The sequence below is a fragment of the Vipera ursinii genome (genome assembly GCF_947247035.1).
Source record: "Vipera ursinii genome assembly, chromosome: 1".
NCBI classification, from domain to species: Eukaryota; Metazoa; Chordata; class Lepidosauria; order Squamata; family Viperidae; genus Vipera; species Vipera ursinii.
The window spans coordinates 193260244-193285306 of NC_139512.1; the positions used below are offsets into that span (position 1 = coordinate 193260244).

At 38.5% G+C, this 25063-nt stretch overlaps 1 protein-coding gene and 1 long non-coding RNA gene across 2 annotated transcripts in view; both read left to right on the forward strand.

Annotated features, from left to right (window-relative positions):
• The window catches only part of LOC310632646, a 1302393-nt gene that overhangs the window by 1095063 nt on the left and 182267 nt on the right, over nucleotides 1–25063 (forward strand). The window lies entirely within an intron of this gene.
• Nucleotides 1–25063, forward strand: part of PKHD1 (PKHD1 ciliary IPT domain containing fibrocystin/polyductin) — a gene marked incomplete at both ends in the record, with an annotated part of 193424 nt that overhangs the window by 125528 nt on the left and 42833 nt on the right. Inside the window, 6 exons of the mRNA XM_083349752.1 lie at nucleotides 6455–6662; nucleotides 6950–7107; nucleotides 8150–8344; nucleotides 10368–10493; nucleotides 16399–16529; nucleotides 22740–22874. Coding sequence (XP_083205878.1) covers nucleotides 6455–6662; nucleotides 6950–7107; nucleotides 8150–8344; nucleotides 10368–10493; nucleotides 16399–16529; nucleotides 22740–22874 — 953 coding nt within the window. The remainder of the gene's footprint in view (nucleotides 1–6454; nucleotides 6663–6949; nucleotides 7108–8149; nucleotides 8345–10367; nucleotides 10494–16398; nucleotides 16530–22739; nucleotides 22875–25063) is intronic.

Below are 25063 nucleotides of genomic sequence, written 5' to 3' on the forward strand. Positions count from 1 at the left end.
CACATAGATTATGCAGGTCCATTCCAGGGACAATCGTTCTTAATAGTCGTGGATAGCTATTCGAAATGGCTAGAGGTGGCACCAGTGACTAGCACAACTTCAACAGCCACAATACAAGTTTTAAGGGGGTTGTTCGCAACACATGGGCTTCCAGATGTTATAGTTTCCGATAACGGCCCCCAATTTACTTCCTACGAATTCCAGAGTTTCACAACGGCGAACTCTATTAGGCACACCACCACGGCTCCATTTCATCCATCCACGAACGGCTTGGCAGAGGTGATGGTAAAATCAACCAAAGAGGCACTGCGGAAAATCATCTCCGGCAACTGGCACCGAAGACTGGCTCAATTCCTTTTATCACAACACACCACCCCATGCACAACTACTGGAAAGTCTCCAGCAGAGCTTCGCTGGGGCAAAAGATTAACTACCAGACTAGACCGTCTACATCCTGACAGATCCCCTCCAGACCCAGAACTACCCCTCCAGCATAGAACTCTCAGCACAGGGCAAGCTGTCTGGGCAAGGAACTATGGGGGAGGCAACAAATGGACACAGGGGGTGGTCATTGAACAAACGGGCCCCCTATCATACATCATAGACATTGGACATAACACCCATATCCGCAGACACATCGACCAACTTCGGCGTCGCAGTCCTCAAAACATAGGGGAGAGGGGGAACGACGAATTGCTGACAGAAGCACCGCCGCAAATACTTGCACGCCAAAATCCCCCCGATCTTAATGTACCACTTCAACACCCCGCTCCAAACGACGCTGAACCCTCGGAGCCATGCCCCCTGCCCCCTGAGCCAGACCTAGAATCGCCTGGGGAAAGGGAACAACCGACCGAGACAACCCCCCGGCGCTCCGAAAGAATAAAAAGACCCCCCGCCTACTTAAAAGACTTTGAATGGGGAAACCCGAAAAAGAAACAGTTGGGGAAACATCAACTCAATCAGAGGGAGGGGTAAGGGGTGTTGTGTATTTACTTATTATTGTTATATATTCACACATTGTGTTATAATAGAGATTTAACAGGGCTGAGGTAAAAGCCGTGGCAGCTTTTGACAGCTGTCAAAAGCTGCCGGACAGAACTACGCAGGCGCCAACCGACTGACAGCTCGACACGCGCTACCGCTGACAGCTCCGAGCTGTCAAAACCTGCCAGCTCCGATTGGCAGAAACAAACGGCGCGGGAACTGGCTCACCCCTGATTGGCTAAACTGTTGACAGCTGCCAGTATAAATAGATGCCATGTTCTTCTGTTGTTTGCCTGGTTCGGAATAAAAAGTTAAGCCGTTTAACTCGCTGTCTCGCCTGCTTCTTAGCTAAAGCATGTTAATGGTTACCATCAGTGCTTTTTTTTAAAAAAAAAATAAGGTGTTGGAACTCAGAGGTGCTGTCACTGGGAGCGATGCCGGTGTCTTGCTACGGTGTCGTACCCATCCTTTGCACATCTGCCCCTGCAGTTTGGAGCCACATGCCATGGGGATTCCCCTCCCCACAGCTGTCGTGGGGATTCCTCTCCCACATTGCCACGCCGCGGCCCATACTGAGCCCCCACCCAGAGCTTTCTCCAAACCCCGACCCAGAACTGTGTTCTTCATGGCAGTGGTCTCCGGCGCCAAACAGCTGATGGCCTCTGGCACTGGCACTCATTCACTTACCGCCCCGTCGCTTCCAAATGCAGTAAGTGAGGGAGCAAGCAAGTGGCGTTTGGAAGCGTTTGGAAGCGATAGGGCAGTAAGTGAGTGAGTGAACGAGAAAATGGTGTTTGGAAGCAACGGGGCAGTAAGTGAGCGAGCGAGCAAGAGGCCTTTGAAAGAGACGAAGTAAGTGGGGGAGAGACTAAACGAGGTGCCTTTAAAAGAGATGGAGGAGTGAGTGAGAGCGACTGGAGGCTTTTGTGAGCAAAGTGTGAGTGAGTGGGGGGGCTTTTGTGAGCGAAGGGTGAGAGAAAAAGGGAAAAGTGAGGGGGAGAAGGGAAAAAGAAAAGGCACTGACTTCTGACTTCCTCTGTTACAGGAGTAGAAGGAAGCATTAACACTGAACCTCAACTTTTTGCTTTTCTATAATATTATAAACTAGCTATTTCTATCACAATAAATGAATCTAACCAATGAAACCCAAAATACCACCCCCTTTTTTAGTCATCAAGTTTTTGACACCTTGTTAAGCACTGGTGGTGCTTGAATATTGTCATGTTCTAAAAGTGGTACAATTTCTGAAAAGGTTGAAAAGCCCTGATGTAAATGCAGCCTAAATTGTTTATTGCCATCCTATTTGCAAATAATATCTTCCTTACCTAGTTGAGATAGTGTAGTTAGGCAGCAGGGAGGGGTGCAAAGTTCCTGCCTTCGCTGCAGACAACTTGCCTGTGCAACATTTGCCGCCCGGGTCTTTTAGCACGCTCAGCCGCAATTCCTATTGGCTTTCGAAAGCCAATAGGCCAGGCATAGGCAACCTTGGCTCTTTTATGACTCGGGGACTTCAACTCCCAGAAGATGTTACATAACATAACATCAACTGGAAGATTTTAAACTGTCCTTCTGTTTCTTTCCTTCCCAAAAATTGTGTTAATGGGTCCTCTCTAAGCTCTGCTGATCAGCTTGTCCTGGATTGTTTTGCCGCAGAACAGAACGTTTTGCAAGTTGCATTTGAGACAGCCCATCTCATTTTAGATATATCACATATAATTGAAGATTGTAATTACTTGTGTGTGCACGTTCAGCAAGTGTGATGTATTTGTGCTGGCATTTCTAGGCCTCTTTCCAACCACATCCAAAAAAAATTGTAACAAACATTGGAATTCTCAAGGCCATGTTTGGTATTTCCCAGCAATCTGTTACTAGAAGGAAAAAGCAATCCCTGCTGTGTTACTGATCTCAGCGAAGCATTTGCATGTATGCAGGTATCCTTACGGTGCCATAGTTATGGATGAGAAATATTGGTTGCAAACTTGGCATTTCTGGGTGTAATACAGATATTTTGGACTTATTTCTGTTTCTTTGCTTGTTTGATATTTTTAAAAAGGCATATGCTACTGACTATGCTTATACACATATGTATAAGCCTATACATAAGAGACCCTTGGTGGAGCAGTGGGCTAATGCCTCCTTAAGTAACACCAGCTGCCTGCAATTAGTGCAGGTTCGCATCCCACCAGGCTCAAGGTTGACTCAGCCTTCCATCCTTCCAAGGTAGGTAAAATGAGGACCCAGATTGTTGGGGGCAATAAGCTGACTTTGTAATAATGCCGCTTGGGGGGGGGGCGAAAGCCTTAATAAGCAGGCATATACATAGAATGAAGGCTATTCCTAAGTACATTGATTGTGCTTAGATTGTAAGCCACCCTGAGTCTTTGGAGAAGGGCGGGATATAAATGGGACTAAAAATTTAAAAAATAAAAATAAACATCTTTTGCTAGGATACATGACCACTGCTTGCCCAGAATGTGAAAAGTGAAAGATTGTGACTAAACAAAATTTTAATGTACAGATAATACCACCAGAAATTATTTTAGCCTTTTTAATAAATGTTGTTATTGATGTTAAGCTCACCATGGAAAACATCATATATTGTTATGTATATACTAGGTTAATTATTTAAAGACTGAAGTGCAACATAACTAGATTCTAAATAATCTATTTTTCAAAACACACAACAGTCCAAACAGTCCAAATTAAGAATATTTCATTCTTAAGAATTGTTTAATTTAAAGTGGTTTAGTTGTAATAGATGGTTATAGATTCAAAATAGTTTTCAAGAGTATTTACAAAAGATACTATTTTTTTCTAGCATCAGCTAAATTAGACATATTACATTGAGAAAAATGTTTCTCATTTCTTTCCTGTTACCTTTATTGATTTCATTGCAGAGATGTTAACATAGGAAATAGATTATTTTGTTATCTAATTTTACCTTCCAAAAGACAGAAGCAGATGAAAAATGTGAGGTTCTTTTCTGTTGGCTTTTTGAATTAGCTGTTTTAGATTCCAAAAGTTTAGATCCTAAAGAAGTAACCTTGTAAATAAGTTTAATGTCGTCTAGTGTGGGGTAGGCAAACTTGGCTCTTTTATGACTCAAGTACTTCAACTCCCAGAATTCCTGAGCCAGCATGGCTCAGCTTGGAAACCTCTCTCTTTCCCCTCAGTGTGGCTGGCTCAGGATTTCTTGGAGTTGAAGTCCACGAGTCATAAAAAAGAGCCAACATTGGCTATCTCTGCTATAGGCTTTTGAAAGCCAATAGAGGGAGCTTTTTTTTGCAAAGAAAAAAAAGGTGATGGAACATCGTTCTGAGCATTCTATGAGAAAAAAGCCCTGGTTACCATTATCTTGCCATCCTCACACTTGAATGTCCATCCCAATTCAATATATATGTTGCCCTGTCACCTAAGTCTTTGACTTAAGCAATGAATCTATATGCTCACTCTGTTGCTTTTGTAAGCTGCTCAGATTCACTTCAATTGAACTGGAATAGACCTCATTTAGTGACTGCCTCATTTTGTGTTTCATCACAGTTATGATGGTGTACATTTACAACCAATCCTTACACTTATGAGTTTTGCAGTTCTGAAAAAAGATCATAAGCAAAACTGCAGTTTCATTCAAAGGCCATTTGACTTAATAACTGAATTGTCAGTCTCAGTTGTGGACACTAAACAAGGATTACCTGTATTGCTTTTGTAAGCTGCTCAGATTCACTTCAATTGAAGTGGGATAGAGGAACTTTGCTCTACTTTTTCTCACTGAAGTGGTTTCCCTGAAGAAAGTGACTTGAATCCATACTTCTAGGGCATTGTATATTAAAACCTGAATTTCAAGACGTTGTGAAAATACTATATATAATCATCTCCTTAAAGAAAGCTTCATTTTAATGGGAAGTATTGGGCTTTTTTCTGATTAAGAATGATTAAATTTATGATTAACCATTTCTATCTATATTAATGGAATACATCCCCCTCCCTAAATTAATTGCTTTGTTACTGAGTACAAATAATATATTGTAGATTACTAATAATGGTTAAGTACTGTGGTTTCTGGTTCAATAGGAACTGGAAGCTATTAATAGTGTGATTATTTTTTTGGAAATACGATTTTCAAAGAAAAGTGTATATCTTTGAGTTTAATACTTAAGTCTCCACTATAGTATTATTTATTCTTATTTATGAGTACTAAAAGGAAAAGAAAAGAGAACCCCTTGGAAAAGGTAAATACCTGTAAGCATTTAATTTCTAACTTCTTTTTCTGTACACTAATTGGTGGTGTTTACAAATATTTAAGCCACCTTAAAAACATAGTATAAATATTTGTATTTGCCTTTCTGCATGTTGTACATATGGGAATAATTCCTGCTGAAATTTAGTTACGCTTCTGTTGTGCATATATGCTATTCATTTTGCCACTGGAAGTATTGTCAAGAACAATCTTTATATTCCCTGTGTGCTGCTGAGAATAGAACATCGCTAGGGCCAACATCACAGGAGACATTATTTTCTTCTCTGAGCTGAAAAAAAGAAAAGAAAAATGTTTTTAATTGTATATTCTATGTTTTGGAGACAACACAGAAAAATAATTGGTTGGCCAAACTTTTTTAGTGATGAATTCAAACCTGATACCATTGTGATGGTCCTTGTATTAGGATTGACTTAACATATTCTTCAGAGAATTATATTGGGTTGGAGATGTTTTATAGGGCTTACTTTGTGTTCCTTAGTTTGTGTCCTTCCTTTGATTTGCTGACTATAGTTGTTGGTTTTCTTTTTCTTTGATAAAAAAAGTATTGTCAGAGTTGTAACATCTGTTCTTCCCTGGGACCGTATAGAACAGGGGTGTCAAACTCAATTTCATTGAGGGCCGCATCAGCATTGCGGTTGCCCTCAGGGGGCTGGATGGGTATGGCCTGGGTGGGTGTGGCCTACTGGGTGGGCGTGGCTAGAGTGCATATGGCCTACTGGGTGGGCGTGGCCAGCTCTACATCGTTCGCATCAAGGGTGCCTATGGGGGCCTGGGCAGGAGTGGGACAGGTCTGAGGGTCTCTGGCAGAAGGAGCGTCTCTGGGCCAGGGCCAAGGCAGTGGGGGCCGTTCCCTCACTGTTTCCAGGATGGCTTCATGGGCAGCATGAAACCACTTTGCAGGCCGGATCTGGCCCCCCAGGCCTTGTGTTTGACATGTCTGGTATAGAACATCAATTTTTCAACTCATTTACATAATAAAAATGTTTAGTATTTTTAGTATTTTATAGGTAATTTTAGTATTACCTATAAATACTAGCAAAATGACAGTATTATATTAAAAACATAAAAATAAGAAAAAGGTGCATTCTTACTCCATACATTGCTCTCATTATGTTCTTAAACACTACAGATTTGGTTGGGGCTGGGCTTATATTCATTAAAAATGGCATCCTTTTTTTCCTCATATGTGAATCCTATTTAATATTTCAGGCTGTGTACCAAAAATACCAGTGACATATTTGAAATCAGCAGCATACCCCAATGAAACAAAGTTGGATTTAATAGATTTTGTGGATTGGAAACCTGGAGATGAAGTGGTTGTATGTGGAGGAAGTTTTGAAGATGCTCAAAAGAAAAAGGAAATTCTTACCATTAAGGAAATAAAGGGTACAGAACTCTACATTACGTCTCCACTAAGGTAATCATGCCTGAGTTGGCAGTGTTGCACTGACAAGGCTCATGTGATGTTAATTTGAAGTTTATACAACTGTGGATCTGCACTGGTACAATTGCATTTCACATATATAGGCGACTGCATATGTGTGCGGATTAAGTACTCATTGCCGAAAGAGGAATCTGGTGCCAGAAGATGTATTAAGGCTAGGTTCTGCCTTCAACTCAGCTTATTTCTGGCCTTTAAAAATTGATGGAATCGTTGACACAATTTGGTAAAACTAACAGGATTTACTCTTATGTATCCTATAGGTATTCTTATGCTGTTACTGAAAAGCAAGTTCTCAAAGAACATCTTACTTTTAGAGCTGTTGTGGCATTGCTCAGTAGGAATCTAGTCATCCAAGGAAATGTCACAAGTGAAAAAAATTCCCATCTGCAACTCTGTAAAGCAACATCTGTTTCAGGAGGTGAGTGAGGAAGAAGTGCACACCTATGCACAACAGAAGTAAATAAGTGAGTGGAGCATTGTAGTTTTTAAACATCCCGGGTGTTTTATCATTATTTCAGAGGCCTTCCCACTTTACTTCATGTACAGGCTCCAAAAACTTTCCTCTTTTCAGTATATGATGATAAAATATTAAGCAGACTGAACTGAGGCATTTTCTGTTTGCTTCAAATGGGAAGTGTTGGAGCAATTAAGTGTAGTAGGCACTTTCAGAATATAATTTTGTACTTTAGATTAATGCATTAATTGGATACACACACACACACACACACACACACACACACACACACCCTTCTTCCCCAGTTTTAGAGGGAAAGAATGTTGAAAAAGCATTGTGAGATATTGTAAGAAATAAGCATCAATATGCAGAAAGATGGATAATTATTTAAATAAGAGTGCATTTCAAAGACAGGGAAAGAGAATCTTAATATATATGAACACTGGATTTGCTGTGTTTATAATGTACTCTTTAATCAAGAAGACAATTGTAGGAATAATTTATGTTTATGTAAATTTTTGAGACACATGCTGAGTTCATTAAACAGTTTATTGGATTCTTGTCACCAAAATACTTTTTGTAGTAGAAGAGATATGATTTTCTTCCCATATTTACCATTTTTATGAGTGAGTAACAGTAAAACCGACACAAGAAATTGTTTAAAAACAGTGCCTTAAGGCACAGTCCCCAACCGTTTTGGCACCAGGGACTAGTTTTGTGGAAGACAATTTTGACATGGACCGTGGTCGTGGTAGTTTCAGTTTTGCCTGCTAGCCTGCCACTCACCTCCAAATGTGTGGCCTAGGGGTTGGAGACCACTGCCTTAAAGGTTTTCATAAAATGACTGCCATTTCTGTTAAGTATTACTTCAAGTCTGATGACTACATATTTCCTCTGTGATTTGCTGAAATTCTCATCTCAACTGATTTGCTGAATTCTTCATCTCAACTAAGAATATTCTCAGTTCTAGCTCTCAGTAATGTCTATCTCCCTTCCTGCTTTTCAGATAACTCCAACTGCCTCTATAAGAGAACTGAGAGAAAACCTGGGTCTCAGGACATGGGGGGTATTGTCATTGTGGAATCCTATTATGATAAAGAAAGTCTGCTACATTTGGCAGGTGTACAATTCCATCATGTAGGACAAGCATTCCAGAGGCATTTTGGTGCACTGACCCTGGTTGGAAATGCTCAAATGACTAGTAAGACATTTTAATTTTTAGAGGTGATGGTGGTTGTTACATTAAATGTTTTCTTAACAGTTTTTAAAATTTATTTTGCATGTGGGTGCAATCAAAACACCACTGATGAAAGCAAACAAGGATGCTACTTCTAGAAACGCTCCTGATACATGTATATTACTTGCCCAGTCAGATGTTTATTTCAATTCTATACAATTCTAACGGAGGTGACATTGCTTTTTTCCCCTCAAATTCTAGCAGCTAATAATTATTTTCCTCTGTTTTTAGCACCAGAATGCTGATGACATCAAATTCTCAATATCTCTTTAAAGTTCAGTTTTAGGTGAGGTGAGACCAATTAATCAACTGTATCTAGGCTTAGTAGTAAGCTGGATATAAACAGCCTATTAAAATTTCATCCAGGTACAAATATGTTAGTGATTTAGCTAAAAAGGGAACCCAAGATTTAGCAAGAATTGGATTAGATTGTATTCCCTATAGTCCACTAGGACACTTTCCAATCTAGTGCACCAGATGATTTCCCAAGTTATGTCAAAATATAAATACCACAACCAACTCAGTCAATATGCCACTTGTAGTACATCTAGGGAAAATATATTTTTGACTGCAATTATACACAGTGCAGTGATATCTATATCAGATTACTGCAGTGCTGTTAAATGGGAGTCCTATTGGTGGCCCCCAGGGGGAGGTCTTTCTCTGTGGGCGCCCCGGAGCTATGGAACCAGTTACCGGTTGAGCTCCGGATGGCGCCCGATCTTCGCTCCTTTCGCCGCGATCTGAAAACATACCTGTTCGAACAAGCCGGCCTGGCCTGAGGGGGGATTGGTGGGGTTTTTACTATCATTTTATTGGGGTTTTATTAATGTATTTATTGTATTTATTGTATTGTATTTATTGTATTGTTTTATTAATGTATTTATTGTTTTTTTTATGGGCATGTATTTAATTACTTTTTAATTTTTGTAGCTTTGTGTTTTATTCTTGCCCTGTACACCGCCCTGAGTCCTTCGGGAGAAGGGCGGTATAGAAATATTAATAAACTAAACTAAACTAATAAACTATAAAGTCAGTTTAAAAATTCAGTTTATTCAGAACAAATAAATATTTTTACCCTGATACTGTCCTTTCATCTAAGACAGGGGTGTCAAACTCAATTTCATTGAGCGCCATATCAGCATTGCGGTTGCCCTCAGGGGGCTGGGTGGGCATGGCCTGGGTGGGTGTGGCCTACTGGGTAGGCGTGGCTAGAGTGCGTATGGCCTACTGGGTGGGCATGGCCAGCTCTACATCGTTTGCATCAAGGGTGCCTATGGGGGGCTGGTCAGGAGTGGAACAGATCTGAGGGTCTCTGGCAGAAGGAGGGTCTCTGGGCCAGGGCCAAGGCAGTGGGGGCCATTCCTTCACTGTTTTCGGGGTGGCTTCGCAGGCCGCATGAAACCACTTCACAGGCCGGATCCGGCCCCCGGGCCTTGTGTTTGACATGTCTGATCTAAGGAGCCTGAGACAGTACATATGGATGTAATGTCTCAGTTTATATTTGCAAGAACTTAGTGAGGGAGGTTAATTGAGATAGTTTATCACAAAGTCACTTGGTGAGTTTCAGGGTTATATACAGTAAGGGTTATCAAATTATCCTATTTAAACTATCTAACTATCATACCATTAAAAGAGTTTCCTTGGCTATCAGTTTGTTCACAGCCGCTGCTCACACGCTTAGACATTGGGCTACTTGCTCTGGATTCTACCCATCTGTTAAGGCCTTCTGAAAGCTTCCTCCACTTCTGATAGGACTTTCTTAATGATGGCAATTTGTCTGTTAAACTCCATGTGCAAACTCACTCAGTGCTTCTACTAGTCTTTGGAAATTAAACCTTTCAGCTTTTCATCCATTTGATGCAATCCATTGAAATGATTCTGCTGCTATTTGAAATAACTATTGGTACATTCTAATTTTGATATTGCATCACTTTTCAGTTTTGCTGGTCTGTATTCAAGTCTTTTTCTTTTTCGCTTTTTTTAGAATCTTACATGCGACATTGTGTTGTATTGGATTCTTTTGCTCAGGGAGTTCGCCTATCAGGGATATCAGATTTCAAGATTGAAAATAACACTTTTTACAACATTATGGGCCATGGAATTAAAATAGGTAAGTGAACTAAAAAGGTTACAGCGTTTGCAGAAATTTTCAGTCCACAACGATTATTTTATAAACTCTTTGCTCAGGATTCCCCAACACCTTTGCTTTACAATCCTGTTTCCGGAGATTTTATTTTCAAATGAAAAATAATCATTCAGATGAAAACAGAAAATGACATTTCAATCAATTAAAAAAGAGAGAGAGATAACTGAAGAGTAGAAGTCATTAGTAAAGCAGGTTTCCAAGCTTTTGTGAGGCTTCAGTGGATGTCTGGGTGTTTTCACGCAAACGGGTGTTTCAAGCATTTTTGTGAAGCACTCAGTAATGTTGAAATATGGAAGCATCACATGTCAGCAGCCTGCTAATCAAAAAGGAGTACTGTGGTATCACAGATATGTTTTGGCACAATATATCACAGAGCAGAAGTCCCTCCATCAAATGAATAACTAAATGAAAAGGCACATTTGACACAGCCTGAAATCTGAGCCCAACGCTGAATGGGACAACTCTTGGTGCTCCTCTCTTTTTCTTTTTTCTTTTTTCTAATTCAGTTGAGGTGAGATGAAGCTATATTTGTGCTGTCTCCATGTCTTATACACATACAGACACAGAGAGGGATTCTAAGAATGGTAATGTTTGGGTGCTTCACCCTGTACCATCTCAGGGAGGGGAGCAGTAATATTAAGGTACCTTCACATTGCAGCTTCTTCCATTTATCCTCCAGCCCCTTTGAAGTTGGTTTTAATTATGTTCACTCCTGCCAACCTCAAAATGCTGAGAAAATGCAGAGATCACCACAAAGTAATCAGTGCTCCACCTCTGTGATGGGAGAGTGCAAAATGGCATTCAGTCAGCATCTATATGCTACCATAGCTTCTATAGCAACTCCTACCACCCACTCCATATAAAAAGAAAGATATTGCTCTTCCCACCCACTTTTTTCTGTTTGGATCAGATATAGGTGTATTCTTAAGTTTTTCAGGCAGTTCTGATTTAGGATGGCAGCCTATCAAGACAGGAAGCATGGCTAGATGGACTAATTCTAATTTATTGTAGGGTTAGTTAATAGAATCTTGCAACTCTGATAGTATAATTCTCCCTTTACAGCCCAAGAAAACATTTCTTTTGTGGGCTAAGCTGCCTCTTATCCAACCATTCCCCTAGCTATGTCTCTTCCCCCTAGTTCATGCCCACGTTCATTCTTGCATACCATTACATAGGATGAGCTACAAAGCCATCAAGTTACCTTTCCTCCCCCTGTATTCAATAGCTCTGGAAAGGTGTGATAATGAAAAGATAGCAAGTATTATTGATTTGCAACAAGTACTTCCTCAGTACTGTAATTGCAAATTGTTGTGGTAGAGAAAGGGGGAGATAAAAGCTAAACAATCCCTACAGAAATAGACTGAAGTAGTAACAGGACATTGAAGCTGCAAGAGAAGTTATGAATCAAGAAGCTAAAGTTCTAATGGATGGAAAAACTATACACATTGACATGAATACCAGCTTGGCTCTGGAAGCAAAAGTTCTTAGAACTAGCTAGTGATTTGTGACTATATAGATCTGGACCTGGTTCTGAAACAACATGAAGTCTTCATGGTGCAAATCCCCAGGATTCAGAGATTGGTAGAATTGTCTTTGAATCAAAGTCATGCTCTCACTTAGTTATTATGACTGTACTTTGTGAGAGCTATCCAGAACTTTACCTCCTCAATAATGCTTTAGCTTTTTTGTGGATTTCACCCCCTTTTTGTACAAGACAAAAGAAATATGGAAACTTTAATAACTCATACTGATAAGGAATATAACTCATTCTTAACCTTTTTTATGAAATTTGGCAGGCTTCATCTTATGATGGTGTAGCATATCTGCCAACTTCGTCTCACTGTGGTAAAAAACCAAAAGGTTTATACATGCTGTTTAGCATTATATTTTCCCATGATAGATGTTGGGATTTTTTTTCTAGTTATTCTAATCCCAGCAAAAGCAAGTCCTGGCCACAACATTCTCCTTTGTTACTACCATGCAGTTGCTTTTATCTTGTACTCAGTTCATGAAGAAAATAAATTTAAGTTGTCCTTGGCCATCTTTACCCAAAAGTAATGTTTGCTGGCTTATTCTGACATTGTTCAATGACAACTTCAAAGACATGTTAGGCATTGTCACATTAAGTGGACCCTGCCATAGCATGGGAATAATGCTAGTAGAAAAAAAGAAAAAGAAGGCATTGCCACATTACCTTGGAGGTACGATAAGATGATCAGAGTGACTGGAAAGAGAGGCAGTATAGGAAGGATTGGGATCAGCAATCCTTCCTATCTTTATTTTGTATTTTAACTTTGGGGGTGGGAAAGTGCAACTTATTCCAAAGAAGTTATGTGCAAGACTTACTTCAACGTCTTTAACAGGATGAGTTCATAGGACTAAGGATTAAGCTCCAACCCTTTGTTTAGCTTTTTGCTGGTCTTGTCCCTCACATGTAAATAGCAGAAGCTATCAGTTTATATTTGAAAAGGATCTTAACATTTTTATTAGATTTTGATTCTGCCTTTATTACTTTATAAGTAAATGAAGGCAACAAACATAGCTAATATTCCTTCCTCCTCCTGGTTCACCCAAAGCACTAACCCTGTGGGGTGAGAAGGGGCTGAGTGTTAGGGACTGCTCTAAAGTCACCCAGCATATCTAAGGTGGGACTAGAACTATAGATTCCTGGTTTTTATGCCAGCATCTTAACCACTACATTAAATCAGCATATCATACATTTAGTAAATTCAATTTGTATGACATATCATACACAGCAATATACATTTTATATTTTTCACAATATTGATATAATTTTTAATATAGTATGATCAATTTTGTTTACCTTCCTTCCTCTCACTCTAAACTGTTCACAAAAACAGAGCAACATAAAAGAGCAACGTATAACAAATTAACCAAAACAACGGCAAAATAATCACAAGATGGCAATCCAGTAGTAAAGCAAACATAAACGTATGGCAACCATCAGCTTTTTGGACAAAGGGCTGATCCAGATGGCTGCATTAAATTTTTATCCACTAGTCTTTGAGCTAGAAGAAAAAATATGTTGGTGTAATCCACGGTGCCCGTGGCTAATCCCTAATTCTGCAACAAGAGCTGGACTGATAAAAGGTGCTGTTCTTGTTAACCTATTGTGAGCACATTAAAGAAAAAGATTAATAGAGATTCTGATTTCATTTACTCTCCCATTTTTCCTGCTGGTAAGAAATCAATCATTTTTCCATGCATCTATTTTTATTTATTTGGGTTTTTCTTACCTCACAATTCTAAAGGTCTGGTGGTGTATTTTTGAAAAATAAACATAACACTAAAAGCACAAATTCCAAATTAGTGTCCTCATTGAAATCAACTAACGCTAAGGACTCCCTGAAACAATATAGATTTAATTTATTCATGAAATGCTGACAAATTAGAGGCTGCACCTCTTTCAGTGGAAGAGAGCACCACAAAGTAAGGGCACCCTTAGAGAAGATCCTATATGAGAAAAGCAGCTTTGGAGAAGTATAGGCAAGAAAGGCAGGTTTAGCCAGCTGCCTAGCTGTCCATCAAATAGTCTGCAAAAGTGGGGCAATGCATGGGATGGAGAACGTCTCATGTGTTGTAATGAATACAAGCTAATCGCCTGTCCAAAAGTAAACTGAGGTGGAATCAGCACCCAACCTCCTAACTTTCTCTAAGGGCCTGAGGACCTGGCTTTGTCAGTTGGCCTGGGGCCCCAATGTGGGTACATGACACTGGAGGTGGCTGACAGATTGAGACATGCCTTCACCTCCTCCATGCACATCCTGCTCCCTTCCTTCCCATCTTTTTAATTGTAAATTATTATTATGCATTTTTATTATTCAGTGTTTTATAACTATGTAATGTTTGTAAGCCTCTAGGCAAGATAGAAAGCAAATAAGTCTAATAAACCAACCAACCAACCCATCTCACAGGTCACAGGAGGTGATGATAATGGGTGAATTCCATCCTCAGCTGTGCTTCAAGAGAAGAACAGTGTAGTGAGTGACCAAGGAATCCAATTCTGACCTAACAGTGGCTGTCCTACCAGAGGTAGCCAGTGGAGAGCCATGGAAAACACACTATTGTGATTGGCTGATGTGAAGTAACAACATCATAACCACCGTATCCTCACCAAATACTGCCCAAACCATAATGAAGTAGCCAAAGGCACTGTTCCTGCACTGACGTTAAAAAACTAATAAAATGTATAGCTTGAAAAACTTGAAATGCTTCAATGATGACAGAACTAGCAATGCAGAGCTGATTTTCCTAGTTTTAACCAACACTTTGTGCAGCAGAGGACTTGCAGTACAAAAAGAACACTACACCTGCTTAAAATACAACAACAAACAGGTCTGTGTTTATCATGAAGACTGGTAGAATCTGATGAACATTTTCAAATGCATTGGTTAGGCATTATGCAAAGTGATGCTTCTGCAGAAGCCAGTTGCCTGGTCTCTCCTGGAGCTCAAGTCACAAATACCATGAAGAACAGTTTCCAGCAACCAGAGGAGAAGGAATGTCCCTGCAGGTCCCTAGATGGGCTATAAAGACATGGGATAATAAACCACAACTAAACCAGCAATTACATTCCATTTAGTGAATATAATTTTCAATCACCAACACATTCAGTTTACTGGCTCTAGATTTTATCCCTAATAAAAACTATATCCAGGCAACTGGGAAATTCCTGCTTTAAAACTGGAACAGCCAAAGATAACTAAGCTGTTTCAAGTATGAACTGGGGATAAGATGAAAGATATGGCAAAAAAAAATGTTACCAGGGCATATTCATGCTGTGGTTAGGGGGACAAGAGGAAAACCCCCAAGTGTAAGTGAAGTTGTGTAATCAAGCTTCTTGAGTAGGAACACTTTAGCCTGGAGAATAGAGAAGCCAGCTAAGCCAGCAGTATCCAGTTAAAGAAAGACAGATTTGAGTTTAATTTACTATGTTCCCATTCCTATGGGATCTGTTGTTCTTCTGCTTTCAACAGTTATCAAAGATAAGCACTGCTGCTGGCTGCTTATAACGACACTTTCATAAATATATAGAATATGATGATTTTGATACAACAGTAATGCCCCAGTAGATCAAAATCATCTAAAAAAAGAATTTTGATCAGGACAAAAATGTTTGTACACTATGACCAGAACTAGGCCAGCAGCAATTAAGTGAAGAGCAGCACACACCAAGCAACAGAACAAAGGCTTATTAAAGGATGCCAAACAGGGTATTGATGTTTGTAAATGCACCACAAAGCTCATCATCAACAAAGCATGCACAATGTACTTTGACATAAACTAAATCAATTAACCAGATCAACACCATGTTAGTAGTCTTTGCATTTATACAGTCTCAGCAGGTTTAGGAACACATGTGTGTAAAGCACAATAGTACATGCGCAGACATATACACCCCTCTTTGCTTTAACAGAATGCAGAATAAAGTGCTCCGTATATTGGTCCAAGTCATCAGTTATGATCTCTAACTACAACTCACTCACCCACATTTACTTCCACTTCCCTGCAGCAAAGTTGTTTTTTTTAAAGCAGCAATTATTTATCAAGCACATTGGCAGCTATGCAGCTGCTATTGGGACTTGAGTTTATATGCTGCTGTCCTCAGAACAGTCCATTCCTCCATCACTTCATTAAGCCTAAATCAGTAGCATCTGGGGCCATGAATAATAGGGTGGGTGCAAAAAAGGTAGATAGATAGATAGATAGATAGATAGATAGATAGATAGATAGATAGATAGATAGATAGATAGATAGATAGATAGATAGGCAGGGCAGGCAGGCAGGCAGGCAGGCAGACAAGCGGTCGGCTGTGCAATAATTTATTAATTTGCAATTGTATTTTTAGGAGCATGGTATGGCAATAATAAAATAAGACATAATACAATTATTGGACTAGTGGGCACTGATGGCCTTTCCAATACTGAAGTTCTGTCCCCAGCTGGAATATATATCCAGTCTCCTGATAATTTGATAGAGGTAAGATATAAAGACAATACTATTGTACATATGGGAAAGCAAAAAAACAAGTGACATTGTGATACATTTTCTTGAAGCTTCCTCACCCCAACAGTTAGATTTGTAGATTAAATTAATGCTCATTCTTCTATTTCTTGCATTTCTTTCTATTTCTATTCTTCAGTGCAGAAGTGAACTGAAGAAGCTTCTTGGATGAGAAGTGAAAGATTTTCAAGAAAAAGAAACCGGTTGCCTTTGGAAAAGCACCTTTTGGTTTCTCCACAAACTTGATTAAATAGTGTGCAAGTGGGGCTGCATATCTTTCAGTTTTCAAGAAATCACCCATTGGAAAAGAAAGCAGGAAACAAATAGAAACAAAGCAAGTAGAAAAAAACCCGAATGCTTAGTTTTCAACATTGCATTAAACAAATATGTATAGTGCAGGGGTAGGCAACCTTGGCTCTTTTATGACTTGTGGACTTCAACTCCCAGAATTCCTGAGCCAGCATGGCTCAGCTTGGAAACCTTTCCCTTTGCCCTCAGCATGGCTGGCTCAGGAATTCTGGGAGTTGAAGTCCACGAGTCATAAAAGAGCCAAGGTTGCCTACCCCTGCACTATAGTGCCAACATTATGAATAAAATGTAACTTGGTTGTATTCCAATTTTATCAGAAATTCACGTGGAAAGGCATTTCTGGGAAAATTTAGCTACGACAAAATCCATAAAATAAAGTTCCTAAGGAATGTATTTCCACAAAAAATTTCCTACTTGCCTAAAAGCACTGCTGTCAAGCTACTCCTCCTCTACATAAATATACAGGCTTCCCTCCCCTCCCCAGGTTAAAAATAATTTCTGGACTGAGTCACTGGTATTCTAGGTAAATATCCAGTGACATAATATGAGTTGACAATGGAAGCTCTACATTAACTGTGCTATGGGCAGTGTGATATGCAAAGCTATATTTCTGTAACAAGGTGCCTCGACTTGTGCTTTAGGCATTACTCTTATCTCTTTGTTTTGCCACCCAAAGAAAAATGTCATGCACCACGACAGTGAGAAAACTGGATAGGTTGCAAACCTGGAAATAGGTTCTGGGGCCTTTCTTTCTTAGGCTACGGATTCTACTGATTCTCTTTGATCTAGGTCACAATTAGTATTCTCAAAGCCATTCATCCAGTAACCTCTGGCAAGTAAGTTAGTGGTTGCGCTTGCAATCCCTTTGGGAAAATAACCACTTGGCAAGTATTTAAAATGACATCAATGAACACCTTTTGGGCACAGCACATCTGGACCAGATTTCCATTGCTTTTTTTTTTAGTGCTGATTGTCTAGCTAGGCAATATTCCCATTTAATTGCCTTCTCTCTTGGAGCCCCCTAATTTTGAATCTTGGTTTGGTAATGAAACAGTTTTATTTCAGATAGATACACTAGGGAAAAAGGAATGCTGCTGTTATTTAGATATTGTAGGCTGATAGATGCTTACCCAATTATGGAATTTTTTAATGTATTTTAATTAATTAATTAATATAGTATTTTGATTTTTCTTATTGCTTTTCTTGTGATATATATTCAAATAAGTCTGGGGCAGAATCCATTTGGTTTGTATTTTAAGATGAACTGACTTTAATTCTCATTCCTGATCTATAATGTGAATCAGAACTCAATTGTTCTTCCCACTCCAAAACAAAACAAAACAAAACAAAACAAAACAAAACCATACAAAAGTGTGTATAGAAAGAAAAATAGCAGTACTGATTAAGAGATTAGGGAAATTCTATGTTCAAGTTCCCATCTGACCATAATGCTGAGTTGGGGTCAGCCTTATATATCCCAGGGTAGTTCTGTTGCTAAAAAGTGAGGGAAGAAAGCTACTTTGAACACCTGAAGAAAATAGAAGAAACTTCAGCAGAGGAAATCCATATTATGAAAAACTATTCAAAGTGTTGCAGCAACAGAATGGAACAAAAGGTTTTTGAAAGTGATCTAAATTGTGATTAAAAAAAGACTGAATCTGAAATCCAGGATTTGATATCAGTGTTTGCAATAGTTGGAGAAAAGGCACGTTTGTATGTGCCCTGTCAACTTTTAGAGAGATCTATTATCCTTACCTCAATGGATTTCAAAAATAATTTGACAGAGATATCAAAGTGCTGCTAGTGATGATAAATTCTCCTGACTTATAGGCAGAGATCCTTTTGGTGTTTTTGGTGTTTTATGATCTTTATTGAGTTGGTTCAGATGTCCTAATAACTCCTATTTCCCTCTGCAGAGTAACATGGTGTGTGGCACTGGACATGGTTACTTTTTTCACCTTCCTCCTTCAAGATCGGGAGAACCAGTGGTGTCTTTCAGTAATAATGTAGCACATTCCTGCTCTAGGTATTTTTTTCCTTTCTGTCTATTTTATTTTGTCATCTCACACATGCCATCAGATATACAACATGCACATACATATACAGCAAACCTGCAGTAATTAATTGGGGTAAATGTGTTTAATGCTTTCTCTGATGTTAAATAGGGTTTCCCTCCAGCAGGATGAAAACATATTGATATGCTATGGTTCATTTCTTATAGACTATGTAAACAATTCATTTCATTTTTAGTTACATATACGGTGGCTCAGTGGGTTATGATGCTGAGCTTGTCGATCAGAAGGTCGGCAGTTTGGCGGGTCGAATCCCGAGTGCCGCGTAGCAGAGTGAGCACCTGTTACTTGTCCCAGCTTCTGCCAACCTAGCAGTTTGAAAGCACGTAAAAATGCAAGTAGAAAAGTAGGGACCACTACGGTGGGAAGGTAACAGCGTTCTGTGCACCTTTGGCGTCTAGTCATGCCGGCCACATGACCACGGAGACGTCCTCGGACAAGTGCTGGCTCTTCGGCTTTGAAACGGAGATGAGCACCGGCCCCTAGAGTCGGAAACGACTAGCACACATGTGCGGGAGAACCTTTACCTTCAGAAATGCATCTCAGTTTCCCTTTAATTCTTTGTTAGTAATTTACACAAATATATGAACTGTCCGGTGTGACTACAGCCTGTTTGATGGCCTTCAAGATAGGCTGAAAACAGGAAATAAAGATTTGCCCCATGTTTGGGGCCTAGCAAGGTAATCTAAATAGTTAACATTTGACATATATATATATATATATATATATATATATATATATATATATATGTATGTATGTATGTATGTATATATATATATATGTATGTATGTATGTATGTGTGTGTGTGTGTATGTATATATATATATGTATATATATATATATATATATATATATATATATATATATATATATATATATATATATATATTTGTGTGTGTGTGTGTGTGTGTGTGTAAAGGTAAAGGTTCCCCCGCACATGTGTGCTAGTTGTTTCCGACTCTAGGGGCCGAAGAGCCAGCACTTGTCCGAGGACGTCTCCGTGGTCATGTGGCCGGCATGACTAGATATATATATATATATATATATAATGTGGCTGCATTCTGCATTCTGATCCTTTTTTTTTTGACAAAATATTACATTTGCAATGTAATTATTGGTAAAGAGTAAAGAGTTCCTTCCATCTTTCCATCCTTCATGAAGTTGTCTCAGTTCATTAACCAATGTCATGCATAATTGCCATGAATTATTATTTATTTTTCTCCTAGTCTATATTAATTTGATTATCCACATATCATTTTGGTGTTCTGGTTAAGATCTCAGGCTAGAAACCAGGAAACTTTGAGCCCTCGTCCCACCTTAGACTTGAAGCCAGCCAGGTGACCTCGAGCCAGTCACTTTCTCTCAGTGGCAATGGTAAACCACTTATGAAAATCCTTGCCAAGAAGACTTCAGGGATTCATCCAGGCAGTTGTCAGGAGTCCAAAACTCACTTCAAGGTACACACTCACTCACTCACTCACTCACTCAGAACACACACACACACACACACACACACACACTTAGCATATTTTTGCAGAAATTCTCACCATGAACAAGTTGAAAACAGAAGCTATAATAATCTCAAGAACTATATGACGGAATCATTTTAATTTTGGCACGGACTGAGTAGAGCAGGATTTTGAGTTTTCATGAGATTGAATGTGTTTAGTGGTTGGAAGTGGATTGCAAGTATTGCATTTCTTGTGTTAATTAAGTAGATACTTTCAATAACTTTCTAAAATACACATCACAAATGTATTTATTTATGTTATGTCCCACTTTTCTTCCAGAACTCAAGGTGGTATACACAGTGCTATTTTCCTTCACTTTCAATGGTCTTAATCCAACACCTTAAGCAATAGTTGAAAATTTCATTTTAAAATCAAGCTTCCTATTCAGTTTCTTGCTTGTCTCTTTTCTTGAAGTACGTTGATCAAGTTGCTTACTCTAGAAATGTTGAATCTTTTTTTTCTGCCCTAATAGATTGGATACTACATATCAGGCATGTCAAACTTGCGACGTCATGTGATGTTGTGCGACATATTGTGACTTTTTCCCCATTGTCAGCAATGGGGTGGGTGCGGTTTCAGTGTGATGCATCCAGCCCACGGGCTGGCAGTTTGACATGCCTGCTGCATATGATCAGATGCTGCTGTTTAACTATCTACCCTGAAAGTACTTTCAATAAAGAAAGTCAGAGCCACCTGATTGTGCCTTTTCTGTTTATTGCTTATTCAATTCCATCAACTGCCACCTGTGAATACATACCATGGACTTTGTTTGTTATGCTAGAATTGCTAAATTACTCAATGAGTGCTAATGGTGGTTTAGTGTTTAAGATATCGATCTGGGAACAGCTAGATTCTAGTCCACCATGGAAGCTCTCTCAACCCACCTTAACTTACAGGGTTGTTGTAGTGAAAAATTGGAAGAGCAAGCAGTATGCCTAATATCTTGAGTTCTGCTACAAATGATGGGCTAGAAATCAAATAAACCAGATAAATTATGCATATAGTTAAAACAAGTACATCATCTGATAGAAATAGCCTAGATTATTTTTGCTGTTTATGATATCATCACTTACTTTGTTATAAATAGGTATGGACTCCTAATACATCCAGCATATCACCCTCAAAAGAGAAACAATACAGAACCTGTTATATTCCAAAACTTTAGTGCCTGGCAGTGCAAAGGTGGAGTCCAGGTACCATGCATTCTTTCTTCCTTGCCCTTCCCATGCATAATTGTTAAATGATCTCATTTTTAAAATTAAAGTATAATTAATTCTGTTGGCTACAATAATAATTAATAATATTTTGTTAGATAATGCCCCTATTTGAAAGGAAATTCCCCTGGAGTCACTTACATCAGGGGCCCCCAACTCCTGGTCTGTGGACCAGTACTGGGCCGTGACATGCCAGCAACCGGGCTGTGCAAGCAAGCAAAGCCCCATCCACGATCCGTGGATAAACCTCTCTCCATGTTACCAGTCCCTGGTGCCCAAAGGTTTGGGGACCTCTGATTTACATGACTGTTACTGTTATCTTAGACTAGAGTGAAGTAATTGAAAATTCAATCTTCCTATTTAGAAGAAGAAATTTTAAATAGGCAGCTTAGGAACAACAGGAAAAGATAAAAGGAAAGCTAGAAAGAAGGGGAAAGTGGTAAAATTGTATATTAGCGACATCATATAGCTGTATTTGAAATAATGCTGGAAATTATTTTTATGATATTAAATGTGTGCAAATAATTCCATTTTGTTTTCATTTTCTATATCCCGGAGTGTGTTATGCTTAGAAGTAAAAACATGATACTGAAACATAGAAAACATAATACTGATAGTGAATGTCTTTGCAGCAAAACTTGTGGAAATCAGTCTTTAATTTTTGTCATCTGCTAACATGCAAAACTAAGTCAATAAAATTGGCATTAGTTTAGATGATTTCTTAAAAAGTCAATTTATCTTATGAAGTAGGAGCACAGATTTGTCTTTTTTGATTTACTATTTTCTTTTAAACTGATGAGAGACTTTGTAGCTAGCATTATACCATATTAAAACAATGCTAATACATTTCTTAAAGTGGGGTTTTTTATTTTTTGTATTCTTAATTTTATCTTTGGGGTTTTATAATTGTATATCAATTGTTTTAAACTTGGGCAATCATTTAATTTCTTTTTAATGTTTGTATTTTGTATTCTACTTTTGCCCTGTGAACCGCCCTGAGTCCTCAGGGAGAAGGGCAGTATAGAAATATTATTAAATTAAATTATTAAATTAAATTAAATTAAAATATTATTCTATCAGATTATTAGCACCAGCAACCTTCAACTTTGGAACTTCCACATCTCTTCTTGCAAAGATTTTGGTATCAACATTGTGGAAAGTCTTGGGAACACTTCTGTTGTTAACAGTGTGTTAATTGGCCACTTCCATGAAAAGGTATGAGGTTACAATTTTTTCGAAGAATCAGAGTTAAAGAGCCAAGAACACAGAATTAAAACCACAGCTTTTCTGGATACTAATTCAGGAACTGAATTTCCTTTCATAAACCAACCTCACAGAGTTATGATTTGAGAAAGTCTTAGTAGCTAAATTCTTTGAAATCCAAATCATGTCTATTCTTGAGAAGGATCTGTGTGTATCAGAAAAATAAGTATACTCTCTTGATGAGGGTGAAGTTTTGTTCTCCAAGCTTGTGTGTTGGTTTCTGAACATTTCATTACCAGGCTAGGTCAGCGGTGTTTAGTGGATGTTAATGTCAATGTTCTTCTGTTTTTTAAGGGCTTCAGATATGGCTGTGTCAAGTGAGGGTCTGTGATGGGTCAGGTGTGAAAATAAGTGCTTTGTTTTGCAATCTTTCTTTTATCTGGAGAGATTTCAGTGTCCAGCATTGGCCCTCTGAGCTCTATCTTTGAGTGGCTGTTTCCACTCCTTCAAGGACATCTAGTTCATCATAGCCTCACTAGAAGCTCTACTTTAAAGGAAATTTTAAAAAAAACAAGTTGTATTTCCTTAAAATGATGAAAAAGCAGTACATTTTTTTTGCACTTTTGCCTCCTCCATTTGTCACCCCATCTTCCATTTTCATTTACCTATGCTGCCTTGGCAATGATATGGCAAAAAGCCCAGGATATGGAAATCTAGAGGCAAGCATATTTCTCTTGGAATTATAAGATTCCACATGTCAAGATTTCTTCAAACTAATTTTGTGTATACTCCAGGAATTTCACCATGCCAAAGTATCTTACTTTAGGCAAGGGAGATAAGATTATTTATGCATAGGTGAAGGTTGGAACTTAAAATGAGTTTAATGGATTCAAAAATTGAATCTTGAAATACTTGTTAGTGTTAGGAATAAGAGAGACTAAATTTTGATTGCTGTAAGTGTGAGGAACAAAGAGAGAATCAGATATAAGATAAGATAACCTTTATTGTCATATTTTTTACTGTGGGCACACTGGCACACATTAAAAATTAAATTCTGTTGCTTGCTTTCAAAAGTGTACACATACATAACACACATATAAACATGCTATATACAACATATGTATATACCAACACCCTTACATATAAATACTAATCACTGTCCATCTTGAAAGAGGAATAGAAGATAGGTAGAAGATTAGAATGCAGATAACTTTTATAGCACTGAAAAAATATTTTCTTTGGTTTTGCTGTCTTGGGATACTGAGCTCTTGAGTGCTCCCATATTACTTGTTAAAAGATTTTGAGGCGCTCAGCTGTGCCTTGTTTCTTACAGCACCCCAGGGGGCTGATTATCTTTGATTATCTCATGATAAAGAATCTTCTTGTCATAATTTACATATTAATTTATGTAATTCTAGCCTTTAATAATGATGTCTCTTTAACATCAATTAAAACTTTATGACATTAATTTAACAAGAAAGCTAAACCTTCCATTCAGCCAACACTTTTATGTTTAAATTATGCTTTTAGCCAGTTATTATTTATTTCTTTTAAAGTCCTACTTTCTGCATTGGTTCAGTACCCATTGCAAATTAAAAGGAAAAATACCGGTAGGTGGAATTTAAATGTGAGTCATGTGTGTACTTCTGCTAAATAGCTTTTAGTAATTTAAAAGTAATTGTAATTTCTAAAGATCTATTTTTAAAAATATATATATAACTTTTGATTTTTGCACATCTTTTATATTTTGACCATCACAAAAATAAGCTGTAGCTAAACATGGAGAGTTTTAAAAACACAAAACATATATCATGGATAAACAGAACCAGGCTCTTGATCGGGAGGTGCTTTACACAGTTGCTAACACTCTGATCACCACAGCTTGACTACTGCAATGTGATGTACATGGGGCCGTCCTTGAAGAACACCTAGAAGCTTCAACTGGTCAAGAATAAAGCAGAATGAGCAGTGATGGGCATGCTTTGGAATGTCTATAGATCACTTTTGCTCTGAGAGCTGTGCTGGTTGTCAGTTTGCTTCTGGCTGTGATTCAAGTATTGGCTGTTACCTATAAAACCCTTCATGTTATAGGGTCTGGTTACTTAGGCAACTGCTTATTTCTCACAATATCTATTCATTTTGCCTGACAGGATTCTCACACTCTGGTTTCCTTCAATTAAACAGTGCCATCTATCAGAACC